Genomic DNA, 23,760 nt, shown 5'->3' on the forward strand with positions numbered 1-23,760 from the left:
GCTTATTCAAGGACAAGCTCTGGGCACCAAGCCAAACAAGCCAGTTATCAGGGTTAAAAAACACAATGTCCTGACCCTTCTCCATAAGGAGGAAATGGACTTTCAGGACTTTAGTCTGCATTATGCCTGAGGGACTGATCAAACTGATGATTCTAGGAGCAAGAGAAGTATTTTTTTTCTTTATAGTGTTAACCACCTTCATCCTGCGTAACACAAATTTAGGGATAAACCTAATACTCACTTATTGCAGTAGAAATAGGTTAACAGGAAGGAAGAATCATGTGGATAAAGGTACATTAAAAAGAAAAATTAAAAAAATAAGGTGCAAACAGCAGTATCAGTATTTGCATTGCCCCAGAAATGTTGTAACTTCTCTATTGCATACTGTAAAGTCAGCTGTGGGTGAGAAAAAATGGTTGTGTAAAATGGCTTCTTGAATCCAGTTATTATCCTCCCTTTACATGAGCAAGTTGAACTGGCAATGGATTCTTGGGAGTTTCTAGGCTAGAGATGATGGATGAAGCTCAAGGGCAAGTCTGCACACAAGTTTTAATGAAAACACTGTGGGGAGGAGGGTGTATGGCCAGATCAAGTAGAGTCTGGATTGTAACATGATTAAATTCTTTTGCATTGACATGACTGCAGGTGATTTGCTGATAAAAAAATCATCAGCCAGTATGCAGGCAACACCAGAAGTTCATTTCTGGTTAGTTCTTCTCAATCCAAAGCCATCTGCATCTAATTCCTTCCTTCTACCCTTCCTTCCACCCTTCGTCCCTCCCTTGCTTCTCTTCCTTCCCTTCCTTCCCTTCCTTCCCTTCCTTCCTGAGGCAGATTTGCTACCTCACTTGCACTGCTGTTTGGTTCGGTATCTTCTGGAAAATCCTAGTAAATCAGCTTATGTCCAGCCAAGACAAAAAACCTCTATCCCCTTAATCTGAGATGGAGAGGCCAAGTAAGCAGGCTGCCTAATTATTTTATAGTACAACAGACACAGAACCATGGGCACGCATGAGCCTCCAGAGCCACAGCAAGATTCTGAAGGAGGAAAACACTGAAGAGGCCCCAGAAATGCTGACCCCTCCCAAAAGGAATCCAAGGAGCTACAAATGCCACATCAAGGAATTTTTTCAGAGATATAAGGGAAAAGAATAGGTAAGGTCCATTGTCAGAAAGCCCTTTGCCTACTGAGCTTTGTGGTGTTGTGTATAACCACATTGGGTGCAGCAGGGAAGATGCTAATGAAGAAGTGACCTTCAGGCACTGAATGCAATGTGTACAAACACACAGACAAAACCTCATGAGAGCAGAGGAGGAACTCAAACATAGAACATGAAACATGATGGGTTCTGCCAAGCTGAACACAGACTGAGATGAGAGTTGAGAACTCTTGTTTATTTCAGCACCAACTCTAAATATGACCCTCTGTATGACTTCAGCCATGAGTATTTACACTTCAAGGTCAAATTTCACCATTTTTTTGGTAGTAAAAAATCCTAATGATGGGATTGATTTCACTGTATTTGCTATCTGGAGTCAACTTGTCATAAATGACAGATCAATGGCACTTTGCCACTTGTCTCTGATTAGTTTACTCCACAGCCTCTTTCTTCCTGTGGTGGTATTAAGTATGGACAGCTCTGCTGAAGTCAGTAGAATTTTACCACGGTAAAGCCAGTGTGAGTTCATAATCAGAATTCTGATGTGTAACTTGGATACGACTTTTCTCCATCCCTGGATTTGTTTTTCCATGCCTTTCTCTTACATAAACAAGCTTTAAAAATGCTTATGACCATCAAATAAAATATTTAATCGCCAGAATTTTTAGAGTTCCTTGGTATCCTGAAAGGGAAGATACTCTGTATTGACCAAGTAATGTACAGAACCAAGGAATTACGGAGTGATTGAGGTTGAAAGGGACCTCTTAAGATCATGTAGTCCAGGTCCTGCTGAGTAAGGAACAGCCAATGCAGCTTGCACAGGACTGTGTCCAGTTGGGTTTTGAATGACTCCAAGGACAGAGACTCCACCACTTCTCTGGGCAACCTGTGCCAGTGTTCCACCACCCTCAAAGGAGGAAGTGTTTGTTTATGTTGAGATGGAATTCCATGTGGTTCAGTTTGTGCCCATTCTCATTCTATCAGCGGGCACCGCCAAGGGGAGGCTGTTTCTGTATACAAGCACTGTAGCAGCAACAGAAGATGTGTCACATTCTGTGAGATGGCTTAAAATTTCCATGGAGAGAATCTCAATTTCTTTTACAGTATGTGGGACTTGGATGTAATTTACAGAAATATCAGCTCACAACTGATAATATGCACCAGGTTTTGTCCCATTTAAATCAAATCTAAAGACCTTTCTTTTAACAGTAAGCCCTGTAGTAAACCAAACTGGACCAGTGTATGGCCATAAGGTCTACCATGCATTGGTCCATACTCTTTACTTAGTATCACACTCCTGTGTAAAACCTGGCCAGCTATCACTCCTCTATCCAGGTAGTCTGAATACAGAGCCAAAGGAGAGTATCAGACTGTTTCTAATTTGCAATATGAGTGAAACCCCTTGAAGATCACATATGGCATCTAAATTGATGTTATCTGTGAGTAACACTTTGTTCCTTGCCTTGCAGGCACAGAGATTGGGCTTGGTCCATTTTATTTATCAGCACAGACAGACTCTAAACATATTTCATGAGCCAAGGAAGGCTGGAGCTTCATTAATTATTAATTGCTGTGGTTACTTATAATTAGCATTTGAAATCTGCTGAAATCAAATGGGAATGGATATTGTTATTTATGAAGTAAATTGTACCTTGAATGAGAGGTTGTCCTACTGAATTCAATGTGGATTTGGGATTCAGCTTATGATGAGGGGTTTACCCTTAAGACCTTTGAATTTAACAGAAATACTTAAGGTGTACGAGGCTCTTCCCTTCATATGATCTTCATGTGTATAGCTAAAGTTTGCTTGACACATCTAAGTCAGGAGTGTCAGCATCACTCCTCCCCACTTCTGCTGGCTATCAAGGCCAGCAAAAGTCCTAGAAGAGATGCTGTAATACTAGTGATAGTTCAGAGAAACTCACATATCTTTACAAGCAAAAGAAATCTCCTGCTTGCATTTGCAGGTTTTGCTGAGTTAGGTCTTCTAATCCATCTACTGGGAAATGCTATTCAGTGTAGACTAGGCCCAAATTCAAACAGAATAACAAATACTATTTAAATTTCTTGCAAGAAGAAAAAAAAAAAGACTCTTTTTCCCAAATGTACTGCTTCTCCTTAACACTGAAACGTTTTCATCACACATGTCCTGCAGCATGTTGTTCTTTCCAGAAATGGGATTTTGTTGGGAAGTTGTGACACACAGTTTGAGGGAGCACTTGCCAGCTGAGCAATGCTTTCACTACTGCTCACCACACTCCTTAAACACGCATGCTAATTATGTTACAGGCTGTCTGGATGGAGCTATATGAGGCTATAGTATTTTGCTAGGAACCACAGCAAAGAAGTCAGCATGTGCCTTCAGTTGTGTAAGCAGAGGATCTGCTGCATCCACTTCACTGTCATTTTAGCTAGTGTGCACTTCATCAGTTTGTCTATGAAGATGTTATGGAAACCTGTCAAAAACCTTGCAAAAGTCAAAATAAACAACATCCACTACTCTCCCCCCACCCCACTACGATGAAACGAAACAAGTAATTTCATCATAGAAGGTAATCAGGTTAGCTCAGCATGATTTTGTGTTTCTAAAATCACACCCAACTACTTCAGTCACCTTATTTGTCCTTCATATATTTGGAAATGGTTACAGGTTTATTTGCTCTATCGCCTTCCCAGGCATCACCATGAGGGTGGCTGACCTGCAGTTCCTCAGATACTCTCTCCTTCTTGCTCTTGTCAAAGACAGGGCTAAAGGTTTTACTTCAGTCTTCAGGAAGCCTTTCCCTTCTCCCCCACCCCAATCTGATCCTGTTCTTCTGAGGTTAAGTCTTAACTGCTCTTGACTTTCCCATGGGTCTCAGAGGCCTGGGACTCCTGAGGCAAATCTTGCCAAGGAAGAAGGCAAAAACATCAATGGGTACCTCTGCCTCTTTGTTGTCCTTTGTCACCAGATCCCATTTGTGAACTTATTTCTATTATGAGATACAACAGTATTTAAAATTAATGACATTAACAGGATGAAAATCACAAGGACAACAGAAACTCTTAGATAATCACACACTGAAGTCAGACAGATACTTCTTCTTGAGACATGGTAATAACTGTTTGCATTATTGTGACCACTTCTCCCTCTTCTCAAACACACCAATTTCAGGAAATTGTCAAAAGGCCTATGGAACTACACTGGCATTGGTGTTTTCAGATACAGTGACTCAAGTTCTCTTGATGAATCTTCTTGATGGCAAGTTCTCTTCTGAATGTAGCATGCCATCTATTTTTAAGTATACATATAAAACAATGAAGTAAAGAACAGCTCTGCAGCCAAGTAGCAGAAATAATTTGCATATGCTAATTTCTGAAACCACTGATAGATCACTTGCACTTACAGGATAAATACCAAACTGCATACAGCATAGCTGAATGGCTCTTCCTTCCATAGCAAAGGGGTAATACAGGATCACTGCGGGTGTAAAAAGGGATAGCAAAGACACAAAACAAGGTGATCCTCATTTCTGGCTATGATGATTACTGATCATGTGCTTTCTGGTGTCAATACTTCAGAAAGAACACTGAGAAACACAGAGGTGGTTAGCAAGAAAAAATAATTTTAATAGCAAAAATGTATGTTGAAGTGAGAAACTGGAGGATTTTGTAAATTTTCAAGATGACCAGAGTGGACCTGAGACACTCAGCTAGTCTGCTGGCACATGTAGATGGGGAAAATAGTGGATATTAGCAGATACTACAATCTACAGAAAAAACATCATGGTGAGTTCTGTGAGTGGAAACTACAACTAAAATACTGTAAATGAGGAACAGCATCCGGTCTGGCTTTTCTGGGCTTACAGGTATCACTTTAGAGCCTCTATCTCCTACCTATCACTCTAGAGTCCACTACTTCCCCAGAGAGTGTTGACCTTTTGAATTCACAGTGCAGCGCAGTAGCTTCATTCTTTCTTCTCAGCATCACATGCCTACTGTGAGGGCAGAGAGAAGACATGGTGCCAGGAACAGACAGAAGGCATTTGTTTTTCCTCTGTACTCGATCCTCTGCTACAGGGATGCCACTTTCACAGGACCCATTCTCATCAGTACTCTTTGTTCCTGAGCAAAATGCTAGTTTACTACTGAACAATAAATGGTGGGAGATGTGGCTGTCTGAAGGATAAATTTTAGTAGTTCAGTTACATTGCTGAATCCAGTGGAGCAACCAGCAAGCCAGTGGCCTCTGTTATCCAGATGAGGCTTCTAATAAAGGGTTCTGTTCCTCTGCATATTTCTGTGGGAAGTACTCACAGCGGCAATGATCTCCTGGAACACCATCTGGAATTCTGAAGCCTCAAGGCTCTCTGGAAACAAGATTTAAGGCTTCTCAACCTGGACATTCAGAACTACAAGTGTTCAAATAGCCTGCCTGCTGTGTAAACCCTGGGCCTCATGCTTGGTCATATTAAATTATCTGGGACACTAGAGCAAAGAGATGTAAAAGAGCGCTACTGAAAGCAGGGTGTTGACCAGATGTGTGCAACTTTCAGATAAAAAAAAAGAGAGCTCTCACTACCTCATCCTGAAACGTGTCTGAGGAAGGGAAGCCAGCCACAGATCCTCCTATGCTTGTTTGTAGTCACTCACAAGGCTTAGCATACCTGTTTTCCAAAAAAGTCCAAATCTTATTTTATAATTAAGTAGACTTGAAGGCTTAAAGCTTCTCTTTAAGTCATCTCATATGCTATCTGGTAACCTTGTATTGATCACTGTGCCAACAGACACAGATGAACCCAGCGTGTGTAAATCTGTTGCCATGGGGTTTTTTTGACTGCATGTTAAACAGTGACTAGCCCTTGGAAACACATAAAAGTCAGAAATCAGGCTCCTCCATGCTATAGAGAGGGGAGAAAGGAAAGGTTCCCTGTTGTTTCTCTGCATGTTCTAAAATAGGAAATTATTATGCCGAGGCAGCTCCAGTGGCTGGTGACATGGCTGCTCTCCTATGACCAACACACTGCACATTTCTCAACGTATTTAACACCAAAACCACAGACCCAGCCCTGAGTTCTGCAGCCAGATGGGGAACCAGCCCGAGAGGTTCCAGGCGCCGAACAAGGCTCAGTTTCACCAGAGGATGATGGTCAGAGAGGGGGGCGGGTTAGGGCTCAGAGAGGAGTTCCCCGGAAAGTCAAGATTTCCACCGAAGCCCAGGCAGAGACTAAAGGCTGCCCACGGAGGCACCAAGTTTTGGGCCGCCCCAAAAACCTTAGGGAGCGCCGCCAACCCCCATCGCTGTGGCCGCCTCAGAGGCCGCAACCGCCGGTCTGCAGCCGCCGCCCGTGGCGGTGGACGACGAGAGAGAGGAGAGAGGAGGGACGGAGGGCCAAGATGTCAGCTCAGCCCCTCAGCGGCCGCTCGGCACCGCCGGGCGCCCACACCCGGCAGCAGCGGCGGCGCGGAGCCTGGCGGCGCCCGTTTAGTCACATGGCGGCGCCATTTCCTCTGCCCTTGCTTTGCCCTTAAGGCCGCTCTGTCGCCGGCGGTGCCCGTCTCTCACCAACCCACACGGGCGGCTGCGGGCGGCCGCGGGCGGCCGCCGCGTCCCCTGTCTTGCTGCCGGTCCCCGCCACACTCAAAGCGCCCAGCGCGGCGGAGACACACGGGTGGTTACAGCGGGAGAAGGGGCATGGGGCGGCCGGTTGCTCAGCTAAAAACAACCCTCTCCTAATAAAGCGATGGGGCCCTAGCCGCGGCGCCGCACTCCCCGCGCCCTATAAATACGCTCCGTGCAGAGCCGGCGGGCTTTGGCCGGCGCGGCTCTGCAGGCGGCGCGGTGCAGCGGAGCGGAGCAAAACCAGCGGGGCTGCCACTGCCGCCAGGAGAACCTGGGCCCCGCACCCTGACACCCCAGCCAAGATGCCCCGGGTAGACGCAGACCTCAAGCTGGACTTTAAAGATGTCCTGCTCAGACCTAAACGAAGCAGCCTCAAAAGCAGATCAGAGGTGGGGGCATTCAAACCCAGCATGTTTTACCTCCATTCTTAGCGCCTAACTTCATTAACCCTCCTTCCCTCCCTACTTTTATTTTTATTCCTCAGTCTAACGTAGCGATGCCTTCCCCGATCGTAACGCCCTATGCCTGGCGAGGGGGGGGGAGGGAGTGGGGGGGAATGCCGGTGTTCCGCTGTGGAGGGGGGGGGGGGGGGGCCGTGGTTGCGGAGCCCGCGGCGTGGCCCCCGCCTCCCCTCCCCTTCCCCGAGCGAGGGGAGCCCCAGAGGAAGAGGAGGCGGCGGCGGGCGCTGCAAAGCCGGTGCCGCGCTGTCGTCCCCCGCTCCTCATCAAAAATAAAAAGGGAGTGTGGGGGGGCAGTAGGGGGGGGTGGTTGTGGAATTGTTTGCTCCTAACAGGTGCCTCTGCGGATTTCTGCGGCGCTACGCGGGGGGTGACCTCCGGTTTCCGGAGGGAAGGGAGGGGGGGAGTTTGCCTGCCGTCGGGGCAGCGTTGAACAGGCAGGTCAGGCAGGGGGTAGGGGGCTGCCCGGCTACGCGCCCCGGCTCTGGGGCCAGCTTAAGGTGGGGGTGCGGGGCGGCAGGCATCTTCGCTTTCAGCCGCGGGGGCCGCGAGCAAGTGCTGTTACCGAGTGACTGACACCCTGGTTAAAATAATAATTTTTTAAAATCTAGCAATAATAAAAAACAACCAGCGAAGGTGTGGGGGAGCGCTATCCACAGCATGGGGTACTCCGGGCTGGGATCCCGGAAGGTGTCAGATGGAGGCAGTGGTGCCGTTTCACCCTCCCTTAATATTAACCCCCGCGACCTGCCTGATGGTGCCTGACCTGGACCGGCACAGCCCAGCAACCCCTCTGATGCCCGGGGCTCCTAGTCCCTGCTGGCCCAGGGCCACTGTTAGCCGTGATGTTGCTGGAGTTATTTCTCAGTAGGATTGAGGAAAGATCCGAAGAAATGCCATGAGGATTGCTTCTACAGAAAAAAAAAAATTAAAAAAAAGATGGCTGCCTCAGGGTTCAAGGTGCTGCCTCGTTTACCTCACATAACCCCAAGGTTAACAAAAGATTTGCTTTGACTAGTGAAGGAATTACGTTGTGTGGGGGGATGGAAAGAGGATTAAGCTTTTCTGCAGGGGTAACAGTTGAGAGAGACCAAGACAAATCAAGTGAGACTGAAAACACAAGTCTGGAAAGTGAACTGGGGTGGCTGTGTTTATTCCGGGCCTATGTGCAGGGATTTTGAGGGCAGCAGCTAAGCAAAACTTTTGCCATTCTGAAGGTGTAAGATTGGAGATGCCTTCTCAATAGGAAGGTCGGCTCAGGCTCGTAATTTTTAATTTACAAAGAAGGGTGTCCTTTCTGAGTAACTGCTTTTTGTGTGCAATTACTGTTCATTTGCTCGGGCACCAGTAGTCCCCTCTAAAATTCTCTGCTCTAGCCTGGCAAACAGGTGGAGCTGTGCTCCACCGAGTCACACATGGCTCCTCAAAGTGCCATGTTTTGTATATTTAGTTGTGTGCAGGCTGTGGAATGAAGGGCTGCTGGGAGTGGAAAATGATAGGAGGAACATGAGCTGATATGGCAGGGTTGTAATGGTTGGCTATGATGAACTGTTAAAAACATTTCACATGAGAAAAAGTGCATGTCATGAGAGGGGTCAGTGAAAACTGATGAAGGTTAAGAAATGGGACACCATCACTGAGGCTGTAGCAACAGGAATAAACAGTTTCTGTGAGAGCCAGATCTGAAATGGACGTCTGCTTCAAAACAAGAATATAAATAAATAGTTCTGGCAGTGGAACAGAGGCAGCATACTACAGTGCCTGTTACCCAGCAAGCTGCTGCTTTGAAGCTTATATCAGCAAGCGTCTGCTTCTCTGGTGTGAATGCCTCATTTAGTGGAAGGATTGCTTTGCATGCAGTAGCTAGGATGAAGTCAGCTTCTTAGGCAGTTTGGGGTGTTTGCAGCTCCTTTTGTAGGTCTGCGGTGTTGGTGTTTGGTTTTGATTCCTTGCACTGCTTTAATTTTCCATAATTGTTCTTTTTGAAGAGATACTAGAAAATTTGAAGCTTGAATTCACATGTCATAATTGGTTAAAGCTATTATGTGGGAGCAGCATTACCTGTCCATGGGGTCTTGGTACTCACATAGTCTACTATTTTTGCCTTTGCTGGATTTGCTCTGCAGACTGTCTGTTATAAATTCACCTTAGGTGTCCTTTAGGAAGTCTAGTCATTAGTTTAAATTTGTAAATTCAAAGAAGTCTTTAAAAGAACAGCTAATGTCGTAGTACTTTCATATGTCAAAGGTCTGGGTAGGAGTTAGATAATAAATTTTATTATTTTCTTTCTGAGGAAGCTTTTACTGCTGAGTGATTGTGAGCAATCCTAGAATTAGAAATTATTTTTCTTGTAATACATAAGCTATAAATAGTGAACTATAAGTTAGCTGTTACCACCCAGGAAGCAGACAAAGAGATGTGTTATTGGAGGAACTAAGGAAAACCAGTTAGCTATGTGATGCCTCTCAGGATGTGCATTTTGACTACACAGGTCTGGTGATCCCTTTACAAGAACAGCATAATATGCTAAAATAAGAACAGAGAATGGCAGCCAGGATGATCAGCAGTATTCACTGGTTTCTGGATGAGGAAAAACCTAAACATATTAGAACTACTCAGTATGGAGAAGAAGCAGTTATGGAGGGTATGCTGGAAGTCTATGAAGCGAGGAGTAAAATGGGAAAAGTGGAACAGGAGTGGGTGTTGATTGTCTCTCAAACAAGGAGTAGGAAGTACTGAATGTAATTATCAGGCAAAGGTTGTAGTTTTTATGCAACATGTATTTCATCTCTGGAATTTATTGCTGTGGAATATTGGAGAAGCTGAAGGTATGAAGGATTAAAACAATTACAAGATGTGTTCTTTATCCATGAGTGACTATTTAGCACAGTGGATTGAAGGAGACCTTTGTCTTTGAAGGTCTCTAAACATGATCTTCTTGGGACCTGGGAAGGTAGGCTAGGGAGTTTTTCAAAACTTGCCTCATTCCTGTATTCCCTTCCCAGACATCTGCTATTGGCTATTTGGGGAACTGGGCCACCACATAAATATCTTCAACCCAGTGTCCCGTTTCTCCTGTTCTCATAGAACAAGAGCCTCAGTAGGGGAATCTGTACAATTATCCCTCATTAATGCTTGCCATCAGTATTATAAACTGTGTAGATAATTGCATGAGATCTATCTAACTGGCTGGCTGAAGGAAGCCATGTATGACAAGTTGCAATGTAAGTGGAGGTATGAATCACTGCAGGAGTAATGGCCTTGTGCTTCCTGCATAGCTTTGCATCTTGTCTCAGTCTTCTCTTAAACATACTCTTCTCCTCTACTTCTTTCTTAAGTTCATTTGAAAGAGATGTTTTTCCTCTGTGAAACTGTAAGGCAGTGATTCTGGGACTATTGTCTGTGTAGAACTGGTTGTGTGATACTCTGTCTTTTTTTCCTTGATCGTAGTTAATAACTTGCATTAAAGGGAGTAAAGTACATTCATTTTATTTAAAACGTGTCACCTTAACAGTGTTTTCTCATGTTAGCTGCAGCCAAAATTTCCATAAGAATGTTACATCATCAGTTGATGGGTGTAGAATTGGGCTTCTCTGATAGTAAATGGGAAGAAGGGTCAGTATCCCTTCTGATGATGTATCTTAACTTGTTCATGAAAGCAACCTTTTTGAGCTTATAGAAAGTGAGAACCTGTTTCATGATATATCACAGGGGTTCAAGATCCTTCTCTTACACTAGTCAATAATAACCCCCCCACCATACTAATCAGAACACAATATGACAGTGCTCAAAATATGTTGTAAATAAATAATCAAAGTCTTGTATTCTTTATATTGCTTCCTTTCTGGTGATGAATTTTAGTTCAGTTCTGGTCTCTCAGCGTTCTTGAATTAAAGATGAAGTGAGGAGTAATGAAAACTCTGAAAGACCCTTCATTTTCACTGTTACTAAAGAGACTAACCTATTATCTTACAGTTACACATTTCTTAGAGATTTCCCTCTTTTTGCAACATGCTAAGTAGATCAGTGGGAACTGATCTAAATTTGGTGGTGTCTCTTGCAAATGTAAGGAACAGAATGCCTCATGTTGCCATGATCATCTGAGGGTGCTGAAGTCAAAGTAACTTTGAAGGTGAAGGCTGAACCAGTTACAAGAAATCAGCTTGGAAACTGGCAGCTTTGTGGTTTAATAAGCCAGGGTATGAATGTTCACATTTGTTCACATTGTATGGCAAGAGTGCTGGTAACCAAGCCAAAAGTAAAAGCTTGCTTTAGTATATTGTCATTTACATTAAAGATTGTAACAAAATCCTCTATGCCCTGGAGACAGAGGGAGTTCCAGTTCTGACTCCTGTGCAGTTAGGACTTCAACTTGGGTTTCTCAGGCAGCCAAAAAACCAGCCAAGGTTACTTCCGTATAAAATAATCCATGGTCCTCAATTTCCTTTCCAATACTTTCTGACTTGTTTATATATATGTATTTCCATTTTCATGGTATTTTTCTCCAGGAAGAACAGAAAACATTATTTTACTTTTATATTTTGTTTCTCATTTAGAAGGCGGAAGTTGTAACTAAATAAATAAATGAAGTGAGGGAGTACTGGAAAGAAAGGAAGAACAGGAAATGTGAGGAAAATTAAGAAGCAGTGTCCAGAGCTGCTGTATCTGAAGTCAGTGGCAAAACTCTTGTTAGATTGCAGTCAAACACTTAAAAGAATGTGTGCCTCTTCTTTGCAGGTTGACCTCACGCGCACCTTCACCTTCCGCAACTCCAAGCAGACATACACAGGAATTCCCATTATAGTGGCAAACATGGACACTGTGGGGACGTTTGAAATGGCTGTGGTTATGGCAAAAGTAAGTATTGATTCTCATTTCTGCAACAGTTGGGAAGTCAATGGGTGACAGTGAGCACCCTTTGAAATTTTTAGATACTTTTTTTGGAAACCAGGCAGGGCATGAATTTAAAGAATCCAGAACAAGAAGATGTGTTCTCATTGCAAAGCAGCTGTGCTTTTACAGCAATACACTTAACAGAGACAGGGCTCCAAATATAAGATACTTTCAGTGTGGATGCTTACTAGGAAATTTTCATCTTGGGTGTAGCTCAGCTTCACTTGCAGCTTCTAGAGCTTGGTTTTTGATGCCTATATTGTGCTTCCTTCCAGAAAAGTATAAGCTGATAACAGTTTTGATAGTGTAGGTTATTGGGTAAAGCTGCAGCAGTCAGGAGCCACTTGTCAATTCACCTTTGGCTTTAGGGCTCACCTTAATTTCTTAGTGTGCTTAAGCACATTTGAAATATTGACCATAATTCAGGAAACACATCAGAAACCTGATCCTGAAAGGTCAGCTTAGTATGTTAAGTTACCTTTGAAGAGGCATTTGCAATTGCCTGGTCTGTTATTCAACATTACTGCTTCTTTCAAGCAGGATGAGCCTATACTTAAATGGGAATTTCTGATATCTTGTTGCTCTTCAGCTAAGGGGAGGATGAATAACTTTGACATTAATATCAATTTTCTTATTTTTGCTAGCATTCAATGTTCACTGCAATTCACAAGCATTATTCTGTGGAAGAATGGAAACTGTTTGCTGCCAATCACCCAGAATGCCTTGAGGTACATTTTTGTAACTTATTATGGTTTATTGCTTTGTTCTGAGCTCACATACACTGGAGTCTTTTGGGAATACTGTTGTTAAGTGAGGTTTTGGGGAATGAAGATATTTGCTGCTCTTAAATGCATCAAGGGAAGTGACTTGTCCTGATTTAAAAAGAATAGCTATACAAGTTCATTATGTTATGCAAAAAGTCCTTATGTTATGCAAAAAAGGAAAAGTTTATATATTCTTGGAAACAGAGAAGTGTCCTGAAAAAAGAAGAAAGAGCTGCTTGGAAATATCTTAACTTCTGTGCTTCTCTTGCTGTTGGGAGCTGTGGTAGTGCTGATAAGGAAGAAGCTAAAGACCACAAATGCAAATAGCCTTGAATAAGCCAGCCACAAGCTGGCCCTGCACACCCTTGTGCTGGGGCAGGGTCTTTGCTGTCAGGCGTGGAAGGGGACACAGTCTCTTGCTGAAGGGGCCCGGGTGCTGGGCCCAAGCAAGGATGAGCACTGACAGTTGTCATAACCTGTGTGTAGTCCATTCACCTCCTTGCACTAGAGCTCACTCTATGCTACTGTGCTACCCCACTTGTTCACATCTTAGCCTGAGCCATTACAGAGAAACAGCATTTTGTAAATTCAAACATTGACTTAAGTTCTGACGTTTTTATATCCAGATTTCTTCCGTGTTCTTCTGGCAGGCCCCTGCACTGAGAGAGGCAGTATAAGAACATGGCTGGCTGTCTCCCCTCCTCCTCCTCCTCGGAGTTCAGTGCAGTTTTGAAACTTTTTCTGCATAGAAAAGAATACCACACAGCAGTATGGTATCTTTACCTGTGGCATTCATTAGAAGTATATTATGAACATTACTGATTACAGGATTGTCTGAAAGCCAGCCTGTCACATAGATTCATCAGGGTTGCTTATATGCCACTCTAGGGCAGAAAGTGGTCCCAGGAATATCCCATGTCTGAACACTTTGGCATTCAGCTCATTTGTGGTTCATAATCACTGCAGTAGGATAGTGATTATAGTGATCATAGTGATTCAATACTGACTTGGTCCTTGACCTTGGATCTCTGCAGGGGTCTTGTGGACCAACAGCTGTGGAAACTATTATTCTATTGGAAAGAATTTCTAGGAAGACAAAGGAGGAAGCAGTCTGCTTTCAGTGGTAGCTGACCCTGCTTGGGCAAGTGGGTTGGACTGCATGATTTCTGGAGGTCTCTTCCAAAATTGACTGTTCTTTGATTCTATAGATCAAGGGAGTGTTTGGTGAACTTAAAGAGCCAGATTCCACCCTCTGACAGTGCCTCAAATTTTGCCACTCTGCCTTCCTGGAAGTATATCAGTTTAGGAGTTCTTCTGTGTTTTTATCAATGTATAATGTATGGCTGAGCCTTCCTCCATCTCGGGTGATTATATTTGCTTATGAGAATCCACTTGTGATGAAGAGCTTATAAAATGCTGATTTTGCTTTATTTTAGAGCCTTTAAACAAAATCAGAAGTAACACATTGGTATTTCCAGGAATGTACCAATTTTGTATTATTTAGTATGATTTTCACTAGTTTTCAGCACAAGTCCTCTCAATACAATGTAGAAGTGTGGTGTTTATCCCAGTTTTTACAAACTACTACTCCCTTTTGTTGTCTCTGTAGCATGTAGCAGCAAGCTCAGGTAGTGGAAAAGCTGACTTGGACAAATTAAGAAGTATTCTAGAGGCCATTCCACCTATCAGATACATCTGTCTGGACGTGGCAAACGGCTACTCAGAGCACTTTGTGGAGTTTGTGAAGTCTGTCCGTGCCCTCTTCCCACATCACACAATTATGGTAAGTGTGTAGAAAGGGTGGAGGGGATGTGTGGGGATTCTGTCCTGGACCAGGGTGCTATAAACCTCTTGTCTTAAAAATAAGTGCACAGATACCCTTCTAAGAATATAAAGATTAGCTCTGTTCATTTACTCTTTAAATTCAGCAAGATGGTAGTGGAGCCAAATGGTGACTGTGTAATAACATGTTGGCATTATCAGTCTTCCACTGTTGATAGTTTGTGGCAGTGTTCAGTGTGTGCTCTGATACAGCAGCTTTATGTTGGCATGGCAGGCTGGGTGGATTCCATTTTTTTCCTACTCAACATTCTCCTTCCCACACCAGATGTGGCCTCTAATCATAAAGTGTGTGGATTTATTTTGGTGATTCCAAGCTGAGGTTTGCTGTGGGAATGCGCTGACGTTTCTGGCCAGTTGAGGCCAGAGGCTGTTTCTGTCTATTTGATCACTATGAAGACAGCTGAATGTAGACTAATCCTTGCCTATGATAAGAATCACAGGAGTGTTGTGCAATTGTGAATGGGGTCATCAGGGAGCAAAATAGTCAGTGTTGGTGCTTTTCATGCAGCTTCTTTGATGTTGCTGTCCTTTCTCAGAGTGCTAATGCTATGCTTCCTCCAACCCTTTTGGGCTAAGAGTAGTGTTTTCGTTGACACAGGACTTCTTGCAGCAGAGCCCTACTGCTTCTGTTTCCCAGGGCCCTTGTCTGAATTTGTTTCCATGAGAATTGCAGAAATTCTCAAAGGAGCAAGTTCTTTGTGTGGCTACCAGCCTTTCTTCAAACTGGGCCAGAAAAAAATCATGTGTTCAGGCAGCATTTTCTCTTTTTCATGCCAGACACAAAGCTTCACACATGTAGAATAAATGTGAAGTGGTCATAAATGCACTCTCTGACTTGCTTAAAGAAGAAACCGCATGTTCAAACTTGTCAGTAGAGACTGTGTTCCTGATTCCTCTCATGTCAGAGGAAGGCAGTGTTGTTGCCTCTAAATGACAGTGGCATTGGAAAATGGAAGTGGCTGGAATGCCTGCTATCAGTAGATGTGGGAACCTCTTTGGTATGGTCATATTTCCCATGGTTTTACGGAGAACTTCTGGCATCCAATGATGCATATGGATTTTTTAAGCTTCTGGCTCACTGCAGTGAGGGAAGGAGCTGTTTCCTTGCTTTGGAACTAAAGTACTGTCCCTAGTGACTTGGCTACTCCAGTGTCTTTGACTTCAAGAGTTGTGGGAGATTAAGCTACATATTTAAAACAAAACAAACCAAATCTTCTCTATCAGGATTGGAAAGAAGACTGTGTCATCCCTTCCTCCACCTCCCCACAGACGGGTGACTTTGCTGACTGAGGAGGGAACTCAACCAAGATTAATTGTGCAGAAGGCACAGGAGGTCAATGTCACAGTTGGATATGAAGCCCAGATGTTAGTCCAAGGTCCATAAACCAGTGTCATCCACCCCTCACATCTGTTAAGCTACCTGCTTGGTTTCTCTGCTTCTGTGACTAAGGTTATTGTTACTTCAGGTCTCATTGTCCTGACAGCACCACCTGGTTAAGCACATATATAGCCTTGACCTGGTTAGTTGTCTTCCCTGATTGTTGCTCCTTTCTTTGGGCTTTGTTTAATATGGCTTATCCTTTCAACCTCCTACGCAGGGACAATTTTGATTCCTAAAAGGATGCTAACAAACTTGGGGCGTTCAAAACCCTTTTGTTTCCAAAGCCTGCAGTCCCTGAAAGTCTCTGATTCAACTCAGGACACACATCTCTACACTGCTTCCAAATGAGTTTACGCTCTCTACCAGAATGGCCTTTTGAAGCTATTCCTGGCTGAAATGCAGCAGCTTATCTAGGCTCCTTTTTGTGATACTCTGGAAGACATGCCCTGCTGCTACCTGTTCTTTCTGCTTTGATGTCTCTGAGCTATGCCTGCAGTATGCTCTCTGCTGTTGTGGCTTTCAGACAAGAGAGTTAGCAGTTAAATAGAAGGTATAAAAATAAAGAAGCTTTCTCATAGCTGAAAGTGATCTCTGGGACCTTTCAGGCTGTCTTGTTTGCATTCCTCAGCATGACCATTCATTCCACAGTCAGCTGCGGTGCAGTACATAACAGGAACCCAACCCCAAGTTTTAGGGAATGTGTATTCCCAGAAGCCATGTAATGGGTTCAGCTCTGAGACTGAAAGGCGATGTGCAAAGCAACTGTGGTGGATGATACTCCAGTGCAGATGGAGGATGTCTTTTGTGTAACAACCTTTAAAACACACATTTTTGCCCTGTTAAATGCTTGCTTTTATAATCACATTACCTTACTTTCTTCTGCCTGGCTCTGACACAAGCTCTTGTCATATTAATTTACAAAGATCAGTCTCTCATGGAATCAAAAGTAGAGGGAAGACAAACAAGGGTACAATGGTACAAGGGTACAATTGCCTTAAATCACCCATTAGATTGAGGAACTAGGAAGAAGCAGTATTCAAGATTCCTGACTGTCTCACAAATGCAGCATTGCCTCCCAGAATCAAAAGTAATGGTCCAATGGGGTGTTTTGCTGTAGTACAGCATCATGTGCTTGGGTTGTGCCTACTCTAAGCAAGTCTAAAGCAAAACTTGGGTTGACATTTGTGGTGGAGGGTCAGAGCCTTACTTATTACAGTAAGCAAAGTCCTTTTTTTTTATTAGTGTAATTGTAGATGTTAGGGCTCTTCCATTTCACTGGAAGTCTGTTTTGCAAGCTAAGATGTCTTTGCCAGCAAACTTTGTCAAGTTTTTAGTCTGAAGTTTTGCTTTTCATAGTGTTTTCTGTTCATTATATAGAAGAAACCCTAGACAGGGGAGCAGGAAGTGAAGGAAAAAACTGGGGCAGGAGCACACTTGCAGATGCAGTGGCACCCACAAGGTGTGGGCCAGAGAGCAAGGCAAGTAGAATTGCAAAGCAGGAGTGGAGGGAAACAGCAGGGCCCAGAAACTGTTGCTCCCCTTGGAGTCAGGAGCAGAACTTCTCAGTGCCTTAGTGGAGGTGGAATTCAGAGTGAGCCATGGAGACTCCTCCCAGTCTGATCTCTGGAACAAGCAACAGAGTCAGTCCAGTCATGGCGTGTCCAACAAGGGTGGGGTCTGAGAACAGGGTCAGCTGGGATCCCACTGTAGGAGACAGGGATGTTGCCTGAACTTCCTTGGGTTGTTCATAATACTGATTGCTAACACCCACCTAGTACTGCTCAGCCTTGTAAAAGACATCATCTCTCCATCTTATGGTAAAGTATCCCTTGCTTTGGTGGGTGGGAAGTGTCCTTTGGCAGTGTTCCTGATAGTGTGGAGGCACAGACTGTGCTTTCCTCCAGGATACAAGAAGAAAGTTTGAGAACTGTTGTCACAGACATTTCTACCCAGCTTGATCCATTGCCATTTGCCAGCAGCTTTCAATCAGTTCTGCAGTGTTCTTGTCTTAGTGTGAGTTGGTATTTATAGCAGGCTTTTATGAGGCACAGTATCAAATGCCTGACTGAAATTCAGAGACACTGCCCTACTGTGTTCACTGATTTTGTATCTCTGTCAGAGAAGCTGTAGCCTTTCTAATCCTGTTAGGTGAAATCTTTATCCCATTAAAGTCAGTTAGTGAACTCCCTTTGGCTTTTCTGAGGCCAGGATTTCCTTCAGGACTGACCCACTGTTCAGTCATCCTGGGTAATGCTGGAATGAGCCAGGGTGACTCTCACTTGAAACCTCACTCTGAGTGATGGTACAGCTGAATGTCACCCTGAGTGTGTAAGACCAGGGCCACAGCCAGGGTAGTTTCTTGTAGCCCCTAAGAACTGTCTGCATTGAAAGCATGGCAGCTTATCTGACTTTTCAGTTATTACTGATGTTCTTATTTTACAGCCAGACATAGCAAAGTTAAATTAGCACTAAGGTAACTACTGCTTTCAACAAAGCCAGTTCTGCAGCAAATTAGAATTGCATTGGTACATGGGCTCATGATTAAGATGAGCATAGTTTTCAATAACACAAAACATCCACTATGTCTCCTGGCTGCTTGCCCAAATACAGTACAAAATTTAGTCTGTAAGTGGCTTATTTGTACAAGATCCAGTTACTTTACTCACTTTATATTCTTAGTTAATTTTAAGTGGGTTTCAACTCTGTCGTCTCAGTCTTTCTTTATTCACCTTTTTTTCAGTTGAAGTACCTTACAAGTGGGGCTTTCAAAAGCTGTTTTGCTTCAATTCAGCTTTCTTACTGGCATCTGTGGTAAAGCAAGCATTGGTTTCAGTGAAAGTAGAGTTCAGCTGGATGTGAGAAAACAGCTTTCCCTCTTCAGCTGTGATATTAGGGTCTCTTCACATACAGATACCTGTGCCTCCCTTGTAGTGTTGGTTTGTTGGTTTTTTTTTTGTGTTCTCTGAGGTCTGCAAAAGGTACCTAAATGAAGCAAGCCTGTCATTGGCAGGTGAAAGTCTGCTATGTAGAGTTACATGTCTTCCCTGAAGATTTATTAAAGATGTGCACATTCAGGAAACATAGAAACCACTGTTGTGTCTACAAGGATTCCAGAAAAAACCAAAATGTATGCTGGGGACACAAGTGCTTTTCCCTGCTATGATGAGAATTTTGAATGAAGACATTCAGTTTCAACATTCTCTAGCACTAACTTAACATTAAACATCTGGTTAGCATTTCTAAAGAGACAATTTGACAACCCACTATGCTCTGCTAATAAGAAGACACTGCTGTTCAAGTTAAATACATATTTGATCCCAAATCTGATGGAGCCACCGACTTTAATACCCATTGGTTCCTGTTTAAAATCTGTTGTAAGTGCTCCAGTATTTCACCAAGTTGTGAGGTGCTGTCATACTGCACAGATAATCATCTGCCTTGCAGATGTTAACTGCCTCCTTAATGCTGTGAGCAGCATGCTCTCCATCACTCCACCTTGGAGTGTACACCACTTGGTATAGCAAATTGCCACTGTGCAGAAAGGAAGCAGCACTTAACTGGAAACACCATACCTATTATATATTCTTTATTTCCCAGCTGTTCTATTTGGTTTTATTTTTAATCAATATCATGCAGTTTTGAGCAAAGTTAAGTGGTCCTGTGATGTAGACCAAAAATTGTTGCCTAACATTATCAGTGTTTTTATAAGTGCCTCGGGTGATGCCTTGTTAGATATTTCAAGCTAATAAAGGAGGGAAGTAAAATTCATTAAAAATAAATAAATGGTAAAATAGGAGCCAACAATCAGTAAGTGGAGAATAGGCCTTGCCCAGTATTCCCTTGGTGGCTTCTGTTGACTTCAGCAGGCGTTTTGCTTCAATAAAAAAAGAGAAAATATTAAGTAAGCTTTTTAGGATTTGCTTCCTGCTCTGTCCATATCACTTCTGCTTCTAACACTTGCTGAGTCCTGGGATATCATTACATAAGAAGTTTTCTGAACATCTCTAGATCCTAGATTCATATATTCACAAATATTTAGTGCATTTCAGTAAAAATGCAAAATTTATGATGTGTGCAACTGGACTTTTTTCATGCAGGTTAGTGTTTTTTCTAGTTAGAAACATGACAGAGACGTGAGACAAGCCTCAGAGCTGAAATTCAAAACTATTCTGCTTGGTTTTCAAATGTCTGTGGGGATGATAGGTCTGATAGGATTCATGCCAGAGTTCTGAATGGGTGTTACAGCAAATCCCCTCTCAATCACTTACCAAAGTCTTCAGAGTCTGGAGAGGTCCCCACTGACAGAAGCCTAGCCAACATTATTCTGCTTTACAAGAAGGGCATGAGGGAAGACCTGGAAACCTACAGATGTGTGAGTTTGCCCTCAGCTGGGAAAATTCTAGAGGAGATCATACTGGGTGCTGTTGAAAGACATTTAAAGAATAATGCAATATTCAAGTATAGTCAACATGGGTTCACAAAGTAAAAGTCCTGTTTAATTTAATATCCTTCCATGGTAAGGTCACCAGCCCAGTGGATGAAGGGAAAGCAGTGGATGTAGTTTTTTCTGATTTAGTAAAGCTTTTGACACTGTCCCTCACAGTATCCTTCTGGACAAGTTGTCCAACTATGGGATGAACAGGTACACCGTGTGCCAGGTGAAGAACTGACTGGCAGGGCACAAAGGGTTACAGTGAAAGGGCCTAGATCTGGTTACAGTGTTCCTCAGGGTTCAATTTGAGGGCCATTTCTGTTCAATATTTTTATCAATGATGTGGAGGCGGAAGTTCAATGCACTATTAGCAGGTTTGCTAGTGATACTAAGCTGTGAGCTGCTGTTGACTCTCTTAAGGGAGGAGAGGCCTTGCAGAGGTATCTAAATAGATTTGACCATTTGGAAGTCATCAGTGACATGAAATTTATCAAGTCCAAATGCCAAATTCTGCACTTGGGATGGTGTAACACTGGGCACAGGTATAAACTGGGGGAGGAGTGGCTGGAGAGCAGCCTTGCAGAGTGGGATTCTGGTCTGCATCAGGGCCAGTGTGAGCCAGCTGTGTGACCTGGTAGAGAAAAGGGCACAAAACAGCATCACCAGCCCGTCAAAAGAGGTGATTATCCTGCTATATTTGGTGTTGGTCCCACCTCATCTTCAGCATTGTGTGCAGTTCTGGGCCCCAAGATTTAAGAAGGATGTGAAAGTCCTTGAAGGTGCCAGAGGAGGGCACCAAAGCTGGTGAAGGAGCTGTTGTTTCATGAGGAGTGGTTGAGGACACTGGATTTGTTTATTTGGAGAGAATAAAGCTGAGGGGCAACATTACAGCTCTCTACAGCTTCCTGAGGATGGGACGTGGAGAAAGAGGTACGGAGCTCTTCTCTGGGATTCAGTGATAAAACACCATGGGAATGGCTCAAAGTAGTGTCCATCGGGGAGATTCAAACTTGATATAAGGAAACATTTCTTTACCAAGAGAGTGGTCAGATCCTGGAAGAGTCTTCCTAGAGAGGTGGTCAATGCCTCGAGCCTGTTAGTGTTAAGAGGCTTTTGTACAGCGCTGCCCTTTTTGGACAATACCATGCCTTAACTTTCATAAGTTCTGAAATAGTCACTCAGTGGGACTAGATGATCATTAAAGGTCTCTTCCAACTCTTCTCTGCTATGGTTCTGGTTACTGTTTGCTTTCTTACAGTCTGTGGCTTATGAAATCAACCCCAGCCCACTCCTGGAAGAGGTTTTGTGTGCAATCAGATCAAGTCCCTGGTCCTCCTTGCTGCCTTGTGGCCTCATGGGTATCAGCTTTGGTGCAGAAAGGGGACAGCTGATAGAGGTGGTCTCCAGGCTGCAGGGCTGGTATCTGCCATGGCCTGAGAGAAGAGTAACAATCAGGTTTGTCCTTGGGAGCCAAAGGACAGAGAATGTGTCAGGGATGCCCAGCAGCTGTGCCCAGTGCATGGCTACCAAGGAAGGGCAGGGACAGCCTCCTGGGCCCCAGGGCTGCCACAGTCAAGCAGCACCCCAAAAGCTTCCCTCACAGGGATGCTGGGTGGAGGTGTGGTGGGTGAGGCTATGGAGGGGGTGGCCTGTGACCCCCATGTCACCATGTCAGCATGGCAATGCAGCAGTCACAGTGCCCCAGGGCAGTATATAAGGAGGCATCCTTGAAGCCTGCTGCCAGAGCTGGTCTGGGGGCAGCCCGAAGACATCAGAGAGGAACTCCTTGAGTAGCCAGTGGAATTACTTGGAGGGCCATTTAGGGAGGAAGACTGCAGGCTGGATAAGGCAGTCAGATATAAAAAGAACTACCAAACTCTGGAGGTGCCCAGGATTTCCAGAATTTTTTAGTTGGAGAGCAGTGTCCAGAGCAAGGGGATGCCTTCTTGAGCACTGCAAAGTTCTCTGCCCTCATCCCCTGCAGTGTCAGTGGCATCAGCTGTAAGAACTAGGAGGCAGAGATGTTGACAGGGGTCCTGCTGCTTTGGAGCACCCACCGGTGTCCCACCAGGCACAGGAAGGGTTCTTGCCCCTGAGGTTGATCCAGGCCAGGGGCACTTGGCCATTGTGGGAAGCCCCTGAGATGGCTCCAAGGTGGAGAGAGACTAGGACTTGAGCATCTCCTGGGAGGCATACCCAGTCATGGGATGAGGAGACAGGTCTCAGGGAATAGCCGATCAGCACCTTTGGGGTCAGGAAGGAATTTTCCCCTGGGGTCTATTGTCCATGGTCCCCTGGGTTGTTGTGTTTTTTGCCTTCCTCTGCATTATTGAGCATGACCCCTTTTCAGGGCTCCTCTGGCCCATTTTGGCTGGGTTACTGCCTGCTGCTTATGCACCATGGAAGTGACTTCTCGTGCCCTGCATCTGGGAAGAGGAAGGCTTTTTTTTCCCCCCACACTGGGCTAGCAATTGTTTACAGGTTTTTTTTGCCTTCCTCTGCAGCACCGAGTGTGACCTCTTGCCCAGGTTCCTTTGGCCATTTTGGTTGGGTACCTGCTTCTCCCTCTCCACAAAGGTGGCCCTTGTGCCCCACATCAGGGGGAGGAAGTTTTCTCAGACTCCCAGGGTGGTCCCACAGGTTGGTCCCTGGGGTTGCTTCTTGTCCTCCATAGCACTGAGCACAGCCCCTTGTCAGGGCTCCTCTGGGCCCTTTTGGCCAGATTCTTACCCTCTGCTCTTGCACCTCCACAGCACTGCTGGTGCCCTGGCTCTCTAGGGCTCTCTTGCCCCTTGTGTTTCCCACCTGCTCTTCCCTTGGCTCTGTTTCCCCAGGATTCCTGAGGGTGCAAAACATCCTGGGCTTGGAAGGGCCCCAGTCTTGCTGCACCTCCAGGAGCAGCCACTTTTCAGCTCTCCCTGTGAGCAATGGAAGCACGGGGCAGGCGGGAGAGCACTTGTCATGCATCATTGGCCAAGAAGCACAGCAGAGCAAATTTTGAAAAGCATAAAGGATGCTTGTCATTGTTACATGTCCTGCTTTGGGAAATAGTCCATGGTACCACACACCTCTTCCTCTTCTCCCTCTTCTTCCTCCTCTTCCATGGTTCCACACATCTCTTCTCCCTCTTCTTCCTCCTCTTCTTTTGTGTGTGGTCAGTACTGGTCCTCATTCTTCATGTTCTCAGTCTTCAGGAAAGAAGGTTTGCTCAGCCTGTATTTCTGCTGC

The 23,760-nt window shown here is 44.4% G+C and overlaps 1 protein-coding gene across 2 annotated transcripts in view; it reads left to right on the plus strand.

Moving 5' to 3' along the window:
• The first annotated feature begins 6,551 nt into the window (after positions 1-6,551).
• GMPR (guanosine monophosphate reductase) overlaps positions 6,552-23,760 on the plus strand; it is a 44,566-nt gene continuing 27,357 nt past the window's right edge. Inside the window, exons 1-4 of one of the 2 annotated variants that reach the window (XM_071736408.1) lie at positions 6,552-7,151; positions 11,958-12,077; positions 12,758-12,841; positions 14,487-14,660. In XM_071736408.1, the coding sequence (XP_071592509.1) occupies positions 7,065-7,151; positions 11,958-12,077; positions 12,758-12,841; positions 14,487-14,660 (465 nt within the window). In that variant the 5' untranslated portion in view covers positions 6,552-7,064. Of the gene's footprint in view, positions 7,152-8,448; positions 8,471-11,957; positions 12,078-12,757; positions 12,842-14,486; positions 14,661-23,760 lie in introns of those variants that run through there. The other variant, XM_071736409.1, reaches the window with a different exon arrangement.

This window comes from Heliangelus exortis, chromosome 2 (genome assembly GCF_036169615.1).
Source record: "Heliangelus exortis chromosome 2, bHelExo1.hap1, whole genome shotgun sequence".
Lineage (NCBI taxonomy): Eukaryota > Metazoa > Chordata > Aves > Apodiformes > Trochilidae > Heliangelus > Heliangelus exortis.